The sequence below is a fragment of the Pristiophorus japonicus genome, chromosome 7, assembly GCF_044704955.1.
Source record: "Pristiophorus japonicus isolate sPriJap1 chromosome 7, sPriJap1.hap1, whole genome shotgun sequence".
Taxonomy (NCBI): Eukaryota; Metazoa; Chordata; class Chondrichthyes; family Pristiophoridae; genus Pristiophorus; species Pristiophorus japonicus.
The window spans coordinates 36,538,091-36,552,102 of record NC_091983.1 but is presented as its reverse complement, the minus strand read 5'-3'; the positions used below and the strand labels follow the sequence as shown (position 1 = coordinate 36,552,102).

The window sequence follows — 14,012 nt, the reverse complement described above, 5'->3', positions numbered from 1 at the left end:
CCAATCAGGTCCTCGGCGGCGGGGCCCCCGCGTGAACATCTCGGTGGTGGGGCCCCACCCGAACATCTTCACGGTGACGGGGCCCTGCCCGAACATTTCCACGGCGACGGGGCCCTGCTTGAACATCTCCACGGCATCAGAGCCCCGCCCAAACATCTCCAGGGTGGCGGGGCCCTGCCCAAACATCTCCAGGGTGGCGGGGCCCTGCCCGAACATCTTCACGGCGACGGGGCCCTACCCGAACATCTCCAGGGTGGCGGGGCCCTGCCCGAACATCTTCACGGCGACGGGGCCCTGCCCGAACATCTTCACGGCGACGGGGCCCTGCCCGAACATCTTCACGGCGACGGGGCCCTGCCCGAACATCTTCACGATGACGGGGCCCTGCCTGAACATCTTCACGATGACGGGGCCCTGCCCAAACATCTCCAGGGCGACGGGGCCCTGCCCGAACATCTTCACGATGACGGGGCCCTGCCTGAACATCTTCACGATGACGGGGCCCTGCCCAAACATCTCCAGGGCGACGGGGCCCTGCCCGAACATCTTCACGGCGACGGGGCCCCACCCAAACATCTTCACGGCGACGGGGCCCTGCCCGAACATCTTCACGATGACGGGGCCCTGCCTGAACATCTTCACGATGACGGGGCCCTGCCCAAACATCTTCACGATGACGGGGCCCTGCCTGAACATCTTCACGATGACGGGGCCCTGCCCAAACATCTCCAGGGCGACGGGGCCCTGCCCGAACATCTTCATGGCGACGGGGCCCCACCCAAACATCTTCACGGCGACGGGGCCCTGCCCGAACATCTTCACGATGACGGGGCCCTGCCTGAACATCTTCACGATGACGGGGCCCTGCCCGAACATCTTCACGATGACGGGGCCCTGCCTGAACATCTTCACGGCGACGGGGCCCCACCCAAACATCTTCACGGCGACGGGGCCCTGCCCGAACATCTTCACGGCGACGGGGCCCTGCCCGAACATCTTCACGACGACAGGGCCCTGCCCGAACATCTTCACGACGACGGGGCCCTGCCCGAACATCTTCTCGGCGACGGGGCCCTGCCCGAACATCTTCACGGCGACGGGGCCCTGCCCGAACATCTTCACGATGACGGGGCCCTGCCTGAACATCTTCAGGGTGGCGGGGCCCTGCCCAAACATCTTCACGATGACGGGGCCCTGCCTGAACATCTTCAGGGTGGCGAGGCCCTGCCCGAACATCTCCAGGGTGGCGGGGCCCTGCCCGAACATCTCCAGGGCGACGGGGCCCCGCCCGAACATCTCCAGGGCACCACCCGGCGACCGGACGAGCACCCCCTCCCCGACATTCAGAAATCCGGAAATACCCAAACCTTGGCTCTGGTATTTCTGGATTTATGACATCAGAAAGACGTTCCAAAATCTGGCAAAACGCAAAATCCGGAACGGCCTCGGTCCCGAGGATTCCGGATTTGGGACGCTGCTCTTGTAGTGGTAGCCAGAACCCGCCTGAAAATAATTTGCACCTGCACACACCTGGAAGGAGAATTCCCTTTGTGAAGCCATGTTAGTTGTACTCAAACTAGAAATTTAATTGAGGAAAGGAAAAACATGGGTCCTAGTGTCAACTGAATGTATGCACTGCTGCTGGATGGATGGACGAAATTGGGGGAAAAGCTGCTGCGGGGAAGAGCATTTACTTCAGATTTGAAATGTATGTAGCCTGCAAGCAATCTTCAGTATTACTGTAATAATTTCAGTGTTTGGTGTGAGTTATTTTCTCGGTTTCAGAGTCCCTGATCACTTCTGTAAGTCGTCCTTACATGCCCTACAATCTGGAGTGCACTGGTTGCTGCCTAATATCTAGTTAAATGTTAGCATGATCTTGTGGTTATAAAAGAGAACCCTTACTTTACCTACCAGCTACTGAAATGTCACAAGTGTCACCACATGTGTTCTCTCTCTATGGAACCAGACTAAGAAACATTCTACTGAGGCAAGGCCCAACAGCTAAATAAAAATGGATTTATTTTCCATAAAATACATGAATGAACAGTTACCGATCTAACTGTGAGAATGGTCACTTTTCTTTTGTCATTTGTGGAAAATAATAAAGACTCAACTTTACTAACGTGGACTCACTTTTCATGCTAAGTTATTCAAGGCAGACTACGCAGAATCATTCTGGAGGTAACCGTACTCGACAAGGGATATGGCAACTTGTTGAGAATGTTGAGCAGCTCAGGTGACACATGGCCAGAAGAGATAGCAGCCTCTCCATCCAGCAGCAGTGTTTCTATTTTAGCTGGAAGCATTGCATCTAATTTAACTGAAGATGCATTCACACTCCATAAATGTTACATATGGAGTGTAGATTGGATTGGAAGGCCTGAACTGATTCTGAAGCAAAGCAGATTAAGGGACGCTCCTCCAGGGAATCTCAGTTCAGGTATCTGTTCAGCCCTGACTTTGGATTCAGATTGCACTTTCACAATAACAGCAGTATCGATACACAGTGTAACTGCTTCGCATCAATGCTGCAGGTATACTGGGACTACACTCTGTGTTGCAGCCAAAATCAGAGTTCCCATTAGCAGTCGCTCTGCAGTGTAAAAGGGTGCAGACCTGGCTGACAGTACTGCATGTTTGATAAATGAAGTCAAATATTTGCTCTAAATTAAATACTGTAATTGAACCGCCTTAGGGCATTCTTTATGTTAAAGGTGCTATTTAAATGCAAGATTTTGCTCCAGTGATTTCCCATCAGCAGCCAGTCAATATTTTAAGCTGAGCGATAAGAACAAGAATTTTATTACTTTTTATTAAACACAGTAGTAGAAGCGGCTGAAACTCTCCTAGAAATGCTTGAGTGTTGTTGCTCTTATCACCAATTCCTGCTATTTTTACAGATATTGATCAACTTTTCAGGTTATTTATTACTGATCAGAACAATATTATTGTGCGCATAGCACCTATTTTACTGTTTAACATTGTAATTTTTAATATCATATGTTGGCCAATATCTATGAGCTAGTTTTGTGTTATTTTGGTTGATGTCAATAGGTACCTAACTAAATGAAGCTTATCGTCAACATGCGTTTCACAGGACACACGCTGGTTTGTAATCTGATGTGTTGTTAGACTGATCTTGGCCACTCTGTCGTAGGTAGCTGCTGAATAGTTCTTCAGTACAGGGAGAGGCGCAAACTTGGCAGGTAAATTGCTGCAGAAAGTGCCAGTTCCAGTGGAAGAATAGCTGTGAATACATTGTCAGTCTGATCCTTCAGCTGATGAATGGTTCATGGCACTCAATAATGGGAACAATTATTGGGAACGAGGTTTTCGGCCATTGTTACCAATAATCTAATCTGCAATGCATCAAAACAGTAGCACTTGCAAGGTCAAAATAAAATCAGATAATGAAGGTAAAGTACAATGAGTCAGTCAGCACCTCATAGAGAAAGCTGGGCCAACAGTTTGAGTGCCATCATCACATTATCATCGGCAGTCCCTCAAAACCAAGGAAGACTTGCTTCCACTCCAACAGTGAGTTCTCAGGTAACTGAACAGTCCAATATGGGAATTACAGTCTCTGTCACAGGTGGGACAGACAGTCGTTGGAGGAAAGGGTGGGTGGGGAGTCTGGTTTGCCGCACGCTCCTTCCGCTGCCTGCGCGTGTTTTCTGCATGCTCTTGGCGACGAGACTCGAGGTGCTCAGCACCCTCCCGGATGCTCTTCCTCCACTTAGGGCGGTTTTTGGCCAGGGACTCCCAGGTGCCAGTGGGGATGTTGCATTTTATCAAGGAGGCTTTGAGAGTGTCCTTGAAATGTTTCCTCTGCCCACCTGGGGCTTGCTTGCCGTGCAGGAGTTCCGAGTAGAGTATACCTTTCATTGGTATAGTTGAGTCCTGATGAAGGGTCACATATGAAATATTAACCTTTCTCTTACTTTTAGGTGCTAATTGCCAGTCAATGCATTTGTTGTCGATTTTTATTTTCAAAGTAAATCTAGACGAGGCATGGTGTGCATTTTAATTGCCTCTCACAGTGAAGAATGTAATCACTGGAGTAATTTTATTTGTGTTGATTTTTCAGCTGAGTGTGGAGGCCACTTTAAAAGTGCTACTGCTGGGAGGATTCTGTCCCCTGGGTACCCGGCACCATATGATCACAACATCCACTGCACTTGGATTATAGCAGCTGATGCAGGGAAAACAGTCAGGTATGTCCTCCTCCTTCTGCATTGTGTGCAAGCTGCCCTGTGTGGGAGCAGGGTCACAATCTAACTCATAAAATACAATTTGTTTTGCCCCTGTATATTGTGACAAACATTACATGATGAAGTGTAAATACTACAAACCTAAATATCAAGGTGTTGGTTGAATCTATTTCTAGCTGCTGTTGAAGTGGGACATGCAGACTGACAAGGCAGGGTCGGGAGGGGGACAGTAACGGGTAGGCAGTTTCACAAATAAAATAGACTAACAAAGAAGAGAAAATAACAAAGAAAGGCTTCCATTTATAAAGCGCCTTTCACAACCTCAGGACAGCCCAAAGCGGTTTCCAGCCAATTAAGTACTTTAGAAGTGTAGTCACTGTTATAATGTAGGAAATGTGGCAGCCAACTTGCACAGAGCAAGCTCCCACAAACAGCAACGTGATAATGACCAGATAATGGGGCTGAAATTGCCCCTTCCGTTAAGGCCTGTTACCGCTGGAAATCAGCGGCCACACTGTGGAGTGGAATGTCCGCCATTTTGAAAATTCCGCTCCTGCGGTATCCACTCCCCCCACCACCGCTTCGCTGCTGCCAATCTGTCCTAGATGTACCCCCCGATCGCGAAATTCCACGGAGGAAATTTTGCTGCTGCCGCGCGATGCCACCAGCAGCTTTTTTTGCCAGTGCACTGTGCTTGGAATGCTTCTAAAATGGCAGTGCAACTGCCATTAAAGGGGAGGACCTGCTGCCACGACCACGAACATCATTTTTTTTTTGTCGGCCGACTGCCAGGTCGGGCCGACAGTTATGCCCCCGCCAACAAGCAGCCTGCTAACCCCCTCTTGGGTGCCAGCCCACTGGCCTGGCCAAAACCCTCCCTGGTGGCCCAGTGTACTAAACTTCCAAGAATCGCACAGGCTCTCTCCCCTTTAAGTGAGGGTGAGAGACATGATGAGGTGCCAGTGCAATGATGTCATTAGCCCCCCCCCCCCCACCCCCCCCCCCCCACAACTTCCGCCCCTCTAGTGTGCGAACTTCCGCTCACCGCCCCCATTATGGGCCGCTGGAAAAAAAAAGCCAAAGAGTGGAATTTCGTGCAAGAGGCCACGCCGGTAAAAACAACTGAAACAGGGTAGGTACTCTGCGTTTCCAGCGATGGGCAACTTCGGCCCCAATCTGTTTTAGTGATGTTGATTGAGGGATCAATATTGACCAGGACACCGAGGAGAACTCCCCTGCTCTCAGCAGTGTGATAGAGGCAGGCAACAGAGACAGGGTGAGGAGAATACATATGACATAGACTGACTGTTAAGCAGGTATGTGACAGGTTGATAGAAAGGTATGTGACAAAGAGAAGGTCACAGAAGAGTGTTGTACAATGGGAGGCTCACAGAAAAGAGTGTGTTGGACAGAACAACATCGTAATAATAAATGTCTAACGATGTAGAAATTGTAAACCAAGCTATATTAAATGATACCCTTCATGGGTTAATTTTCCAACTTTGGAATGGATAGCGTATGGGTATTGATCTCCAATGAATTATTTCGGCCTTTCATATTGGTGACATTAATTATTAATTTTTTTATTCACAATGTCTGATTTATTATTTTAATTAATTTTAATTTAATTAATTTAATTTAATTAACTTTGAACGCACTGTGCCAGATGCCTTCTGCAACAAAAAGGATTTGAGGATAGCCTCGAAATTACTATTAGTTCACTATTTAGGGGTCAACTGTGGGTCACAAAACATTTTAGGGAGTAAGAAGACCTGCTGTTGTATTTATAATTTTGCTGCTTTCAGTGTGTGGGCTAAAATGCGGACTATATTTCCCATACAGCAATAAAAAGGAACAAACACCTCTGAATCAACTGTGAACTGCACCTCAATTAGCATGGAGTAGGCAAGGCCAGATGTTTATTCAGCAAATCTGTTGTAGAATTGGTTGAGTGAGGAAGGCCAGTTTTAAATGTCAGGCTCTTATGTGGGCAATTAGGTTTGGAGACACACAATTTAAAGGACTGCAAGTCACTCCCTCCTGTTTGTTTCTCTCCCTCTGAAGCACCTGAGGAGCTGAGGAGGTGAATCAATGCAGCAGCCAGCCACCACAGTCCTGACGTGGCTGGCTCACAAGAAGGGCCCTCACATTGCAGGGCCCAGAGACAATTATCACAGCGACTATTGCCAGAAAGCCAGCAGGGTGTCTGCTAAATCCTGCAGCTAGCCAGTACACATACTACTTCTACTGGCGGAATCACTTAGAAGAGATTTTCCATTGGGTGTTCAGACCTCACACTCAGATCAGTATGAATGGGAAGCACCATGCCAAATCACACTGAGGTCGTCCACACATCTTTCAATTTATTCAAAAGACTTTTTGCACTTGATTTGTGCTGAGAATGTCTTATTGATTACGCACAATAATGCAGCACCACAGCAATGGCTGAGCATTGATGGTAACGATGGAAGTGTTTCTGATGGAGTTTTGAGTCAACAATTTTGGTACATGTTGACAGGAAGGTTCCTTACTGAGAAAGCTCAGGGTCTGAGTTAAATGTATCTTTTATTAATGCCTGATACATCAGCTTTACAAGCTATATTCATGGTTTAGGAGCTTTCTCCTTATTATTACTGCCTCCTGCCGATCCTGGCATACATTCCAAATTCTGCTCTTTTCTCCATGGTTCATCATCATTGGCAGTCCCTCGAAATCGAGGAAGACTTGCTTCCACTCCAAAAGTGAGTTCTCAGGTGACTGAACAGTCCAATACGGGAATTACATTCTCCGTCACAGGTGATTGGAGGAAAGGGAGGGTGGGAGAGGTTTGCCGCACGTTCCTTCCGCTGCCTGCACTTGTTTTCTGCATGCTCTTGGCGACGAGACTCGAGGTGCTCAGTGCCCTCCCAGATGCTCTTCCTCCACTTAGGACATTCTTTGGCCAGGGACTCACAGGTGTCTTTGGGGATGTGGCACTTAATCAGGAGGCTTTGAGGGTGTCCTTGAAATGTTTCCTCTGCCCATCTGGGGCTCGCTTGCCATGCAGGAGTTCCGAGTAGAGCACTTGCTTTGGGAGTCTTTTGTCCGGCATGCGGACAATGTGGCCCGCCCAATGGAGCTGGTCGAGTGTGGTCAGTGCTTTGATGCTGGGGATGTTGGCCTGATCGAGAACACTGACATTGGTGTGTCTGTCCTCCCAGGGGATTTGCAGGATCTTGCGGAGGCATTATTGGTGGTATTTCTCCAGCGAGTTGAGGTGTCTACTGTACATGGTCCAATCTCTGAGTCATACAGGAGGGCGGGTATCACTACAGCCCTGTAGACCATAAGCCGGTGCCAGATTCGAGGGCCTGATTTTTGAACTCTCTTTCTCAGGCGGCCGAAGGCTGCGCTAGCGCACTGGAGGCGGTATTGAACTTCGGCGTCGATGTCTACCCTTGCTGATAATAGGCTCCCGAGGTATGGAAAGTGGTCCACATTGTACAGGACTGCGCCATGGATTTTGATGATTGGGGGGCACTGCTTTGTGGCGGGGTCAGGCTGGTGGAGGACCTTTGTCTTACGGATGTTCAGTGTAAGGCCCTTGCTTTTGAATGCCTCGGAATCTGTTCAACCTTGGTCGCCTCCAGGCCAGATCCAAGACCGTCCCATTCTCTGTCATCGAACTGCAGTACGTGGACGACGCCTGCGTCTGCGCACATTCAGAGGCTGAACTCCAAGTCTCCATGGTTAGGCCTCTATTCAGTGCAATGTGTGGAGCATGGAGGACATGACAATGATCCTGGAGACTATGGACAAGTCGATACTGATCTACCCTGACTTTTGAAGTGCTGTTTCAAGATGTCAGTTGCATGTTAAACAATGATCCTGGTGTTTCCTGATGTGAATTCCGACCACCCCATTCCCGACACACCCCAACCTCCACGATTCACAACCCATCTCCTGATTCCCGAGCCCCTCCAAAGCCAATTCCCTGACGCCCCCCCACCCCACACCCACAGCAATCCCCCCATAGCACCATACCGATTGCCAACTTCCTCCCCTGGTTCCTCCCCCCCCCCACCCCCCCGGACCGACCCCTCGCCACTAAGGCCTACCTGCCCGCAGCCAGCAAGCCAGGAAACCGATGTCTCGCATTCACATTAGGCCTTGCCATTAATGTCAGCAGGGCCTGCAGTAAACCCGGCCTTAGATTTCCATTGTTTTGCGAAAATGGTACTTTTATGCCAAAATTACCATTTTTGCTGTGCTACCATTTTTAAGCCTAACTTTCGGCCTTTACATTATCAGTAAAGTCGGCGATGTACAAGCATTCGCGGCGCAAACCGCGAGTTTCGGCAACTTCAGTCTGGGGCTGTGAGAGAGGCCTTGGGAGGAGAAAAAAAAACTATTCCAAAAAACTATCAAAAAACATTCACAAAACATTCACAAGACCCTTAGCTACTAAATCACTGAAAAAACATTTAAAAATAAAAACTTTAACTTACCTTTTTTTTGCAGGTTTTCATACTTACCGCTGCTGGCAGGGCTGCACTGACAGGTTTGACCTGTTGGCATTCTAGGCACGGTGTACGGGTCGGGAGAGTGCCAAAAGCACGACGGTAATGCAATCTGGCGCACCTCTCCCCGGCGGTACTTAAAAGCGCTGCCGCAAACAGGTACCCGAGGATCCCGCCGACCGGGATTTCGCCATGGAGGGTCAAATCGCGGTGAATACCCGATTGCAAACCTGGCGGAAATTCATTCCCAATACCTACACAAGAAAAGAACAAAGAGTTGGTGAAAATAAAGTGAAATAATGAAAATAAAAAGGATTTTCCAGTAATTAAACTGGACTTGAACACAGTTCTTCGAGGTAAAATGGTAGTACGGTTGAAGCAAGCAGCTTTAGATATTCTATTAATGGTGGGAATCCAGCCACAACAATGGTGGGGGGAACTTAGCACCTGTACAGCTCATTCCATCCTGGCCCCGGCCAATTACCCAGGGTCAGTCTTATTACCATATTAAAAGCAGGCTCTTGGCAGTGTTCGTGGTGGGGCTGGGGAGCTGGGGTGGAGGGAAAATATCAATGCTGCAGGCTCTCAATTACCCGCAGCAAAGGACTGTGGCAGCTAAAAGAATGTTTAAATTTTTTTTTAATTATAGTGGATTGCTAATGGGCGACTAAAGTTTAAAATGTACAACACCCTCTGCTTCTTCAGCAGTACTCGATGCCAGGAATATAATGGCATTGTTACTAATTTCAGTTCTGCTTCAAATGTTCTCTTGAGTTCAGCATTGCTGGTCACTCCCGTGAACAGACCTCATTTTTTATGCCCTTACTGCTCAATATCTAACAGTAACCTCTTTGTGATCTGGACGTGTTATTGTGCTCAGTTTGTTGGTTAGCGGATCAGCGGTGGCAGAAGCTAAGGAGTGAGCAGAATGCTTCCTGCTTGCCCCATTTCCTCTGGCTGCCAAGACCATGACAAAGGGTGTAAACATTTCAAAATATCTGGATCAGTGACACCCTGATCCGACTGTAGTTGAATCAAACTTTCCTAACTTTTGACTGAAGGGCAAATCTCCCCACACCACCACCACTCCCTCCCCACACCCTCCCAACCCCACCCCCTCCCCCCACACCACCACAACCCCTCCCCCCACACCACCACCACTCCCTTCCCACACCCTCCCTACCACAACCCCTCCCCCCACACCACCACAACCCCTCCCCCCACACCACCACCACTCCTTCCCCGCATCCTCCCAACCCCACCCCCTCATGACCCCACACCCTCCCCACCCCGCACCCTGCCCACCCCACACCCTGCCCACCCCACACCCTGCCCACCCCACACCCTCCTCACCCCAACCCCTCCCCACTCCACACCCTCCCTACCCCACACCTCCCCACCCCACACCGTCCCCACCCCACACTGCCCTCCCCACATTCTCCACACACCACACCCTGCCCATCCCACACCCTCCTCACCCCAACCCCTCCATACACCACACCCTCCCCACCCCACACCCTGCCCTCCCCACACCCTCCCCTCCCCACACCCTTCCCACCCCACACCCTGCCCTCCCCACACCCTCCACACACCACACCCTCCACACACCACACCCTGCCCACCCCACACCCTCTACACACCACACCCTGCCCTCCCCACCCCACACCCTCCCCACCCCACATCCTCCACACACCATCCCCTCCACACACCACCCCCTTACCACCCCTCCCCCTCCCTGCCCCACCCCTCCCCCTCCCTCCCCACACCACCCCCTCCTCACACCACCCTCATCCAACAGCACCCCCTCCACACACCACCCACTCCCCACCTCACCCCCTCCACACAGCATCCCCTCTCCACCCCACCTCTTCCCCACCCCACCCCCTCTCCACCCCCCCTACACCACCCCTCCCCACCCCCCCTCACCACCCCGCCATATTTCTGAAAGCATTAAGTAAAAATAAAGCAATTCTGTTGTTTTTAAAAGTATAACTATTGCAGACTTTAAAATAAATCACATTTAAAGTAATTGATGTGTGATTATATGAGTGTAGCTGGTTTAATATTTGAAAGCTAAAAGATTTTGCAGTCTCTTCAATTCTAAAAGCTGGAAAGATTTGTTTTAAATGGAAGTTTTTGGTGCTGATCAAGATGAAGGATTTATGATTGTTCTTGGAATAAAGCAGTTTTCTATTTCGGGTTACTCAAACTTAGACTTTCAGATAGGGATGCAATTAGTTAGAATAGTTAGAAGCAAGTTTTACAACATACTCAAATAGAAGACTGCTACTTTAACCAGTTTTCAAAGGTTAGCTCATTACCTGGTGCAAATTTTGATGGCTAAATTTGGAAGAAGCAGACAGCTGTGAAACTTAAAAGGCTATGGGACAATTAAGGAGAAGTAGCAAAACAGAGTGAGAAAAACTCTGAAATCCTTGCAAAATCTTCAAATGTATCTTAATCCATTGATGGACTTTGCAAAAGCTGAAGGGGAGACACCTAAGAAATAGGTAAAGATGAAAGGAAAGGAGACCCAATCCCAGCATACAGCCAAGTAATTGTGCAGCCCAGTACCTGACCGTATCTTTGATGACCACTGAAGAAGTATGGTCTCCTTTGCTAACCATGGCACCATGCACATAATTCAGCATGACTGCAAAGGAGTAGAGGCAGTTTGGAGATTGGAACTGACTAGTATGGTCGTTATCTGTGTCGGCCCTGATGTGGAGTATTAAAAATAGAACACTCGACACAAAGGTCCGTATATAGAGAAAAGAATTGTTTATTAAAACCTGATTAATCAAGGGAGAACCGGTTGCATCAATACCCCTATTAAGTGCTCTCATTGCTGGTCTCATGTGACTGGAACATGGTGGCCTCATCTCATTATTTCTGTCAGCTGTCTACATAAATCTTGTGGGTGTTCATAGAAATCTTATCTCCTCAGAGAATGGCTCTGACCCTAGCCCTAGCCCTGGTGAGACATGTTGTTCTGTGTTTCAATATAATTGCTGGAATGTGGGATTCAGCTATTCTACCACCAACGCATTAAACCTTTCTCTCTCAGCCTTTCTTGTTTTATGTTATAACCTCACCGAATTGCTTTTCCCCTGATTAACGTTTTTTGCTCCTACAGGCCCGAAGGGGCATAGTAGCTACAAGTGATCTAAAAGCAGATGGTGCAACTATGTATCTGGCTCTTGCTGACCTGTATCCATTGAAGATAGTTCCCCAGGGTTGTCACTGGGGGAGTGCAACAGTGCCCTCAGGCATGGTTGGTAGCATTTTAGTTAGTGCAACCTGACATGTTTTCTTTTGTGCGGTACCACTGACCATTTCCCATACCTCGGGGAGCCTCTTATCACCAAGAGCAGACATTGACGACGAGATTCAACACCGCCTCCAGTGCGCCAGTGCAGCCTTCAGCCGCCTGAGGAAAAGAGTGTTTGAAGACCAGGCCCTAAAAACTGTACCAAGCTCATGGTCTACAGGGCTGTAGTGATACCCACCCTCCTGTATGGCTCAGAGACATGGACCATGTACAATTGACACCTCAAGTCACTGGAGAAATACCACCAACGATGCCTCCGCAAGATCCTACAAATCCCATGGGAGGTCAGACGCACCAACATTAGCGTCCACGACCAGGCCAACATCCCCAACATTGAAACACTGACCACACTTGATCAGCTCCACTGGGCAGGCCACATTGTCCGCATCCCAGATATGAGACTCCCAAAGCAAGCGCTCTACTCAGAATTCCTTCTTGGCAAATGAGCCAAAGGTGGGCAGAGGAAACGTTACCCTTAAAGCCTCCCTCATAAAGTGCAACATTCCCACTGACACCTGGGAGTCCCTTGCCAAAGACCACCCTAAGTGGAGGAAGTGCATCCGGGAGGGCGCCGAGTACCTTGAGTCTCATCGCCGAGAGCATGCAGAAATCAAGCGCAGGCAGCGGAAGGAGCATGCAGCAAACCTGTCCCACCCACCCCTTCCCTCAACGACTATCTGTCCCACCTGTGACAGGGACTGTGGTTCTCGTATTGGACTGTTCAGCCACCTAAGGACTCATTTTTAAGAGTGGAAGCAAGTCTTCCTCAATTCCGAGGGACTGCCTATGATGATGACCACTGAAAATATGACGTTTGATGGAGAGGTTTTCAAGGAGCGTTTCAACATTATAGTTATTCACATATCTTAACAATGCTGTCAGGTCTGGTTCTCTTGAGAATAGGAGCCCATGCCTCCACTAATCACCTGTCAAAGTAAGGTATTTTCACCTCTGTGCAGGTGCGGGCATTTAGCTACTGGTACATGCTGGCAGATTTGCCTGGAATTCCTCCATTTGTTCCAATTATAACAGATAGGGAAATTCCCATTAGGAAGCCCATTAGTGAGGATAATTGTACTGGGGACAAAATCAGAACAATTGGCACAAACTGTCAGTAAAAACAATGAAAAAATGAAAAAAAGCAGCCAAGTAATATTAGTTAATTTGAAACTGGTCCACTGATGGTAAATGTGAATGCAGAAGGCAAGCTTTAGCTAGTCAAACAGTTAAACCCTCCTGCATAAAAAACAGGAGAATTATGGGATGTTCGCTGATGACTACACAGTGTTCAGTTCCATTCGCAACTCCTCAGACAATGAAGCAGTCCATGCCAGCAGAAAGACCTAGGCGCCATTTAGGCTGATAAGTAGCAAGTAACATTCGTGCCATACAAGTGCCAGGCAATGGCAATCTCGAACAAGAGAGCATCTAACCACCGCTCCTTGACATTCAACGGCATTACCATCGACGAATCGTCCACCATCAACATCCTGGGGGTTAACATTGACCGGAAAATTAACTGGACCAGCCACATAAATACTATGTCAACAAGAACAAGTCAGAGGCTGAGTGTTCTGTGGTGTGTGTATCACCTCCTGACTCCCCAAAGCCTTTCCACCATCTACAAGGCACAAGTCAGGAGTGTGATGGAATACGCTCCTGGATGACTGCAGCTCCAATAACACTCAAGAAGCTCGACACTATCCAGGACAAAGCAGCCCACTTGAATAACACCCCATCCACCACCTTCAACATTTCACTCCCTCTCCCACCGGCACAATGTGGTTGCAGTGTGTACCATCTACAAGATGCACTGCAGCAACTTACCAAGGCTTCTTCAACAGCACCTCCCAAACCCCGCGACCTCTACCAGCTAGAAGGACAAGGGCAGTAGGCGCATGGGAACATCATCACCTCTAGGTTCCCCTCCAAGTCACACACCATCCTGACTTGGAAATATATTGCCGT

General features: G+C 49.0%; 1 protein-coding gene across 1 annotated transcript in view; it reads left to right on the top strand.

The window, feature by feature from the left end:
• Window positions 1-14,012, top strand: part of LOC139266579 (CUB and sushi domain-containing protein 1-like) — a 3,131,815-nt gene that overhangs the window by 2,489,225 nt on the left and 628,578 nt on the right. Inside the window, exon 25 of the mRNA XM_070884173.1 lies at window positions 4,091-4,217. Coding sequence (XP_070740274.1) covers window positions 4,091-4,217 — 127 coding nt within the window. The remainder of the gene's footprint in view (window positions 1-4,090; window positions 4,218-14,012) is intronic.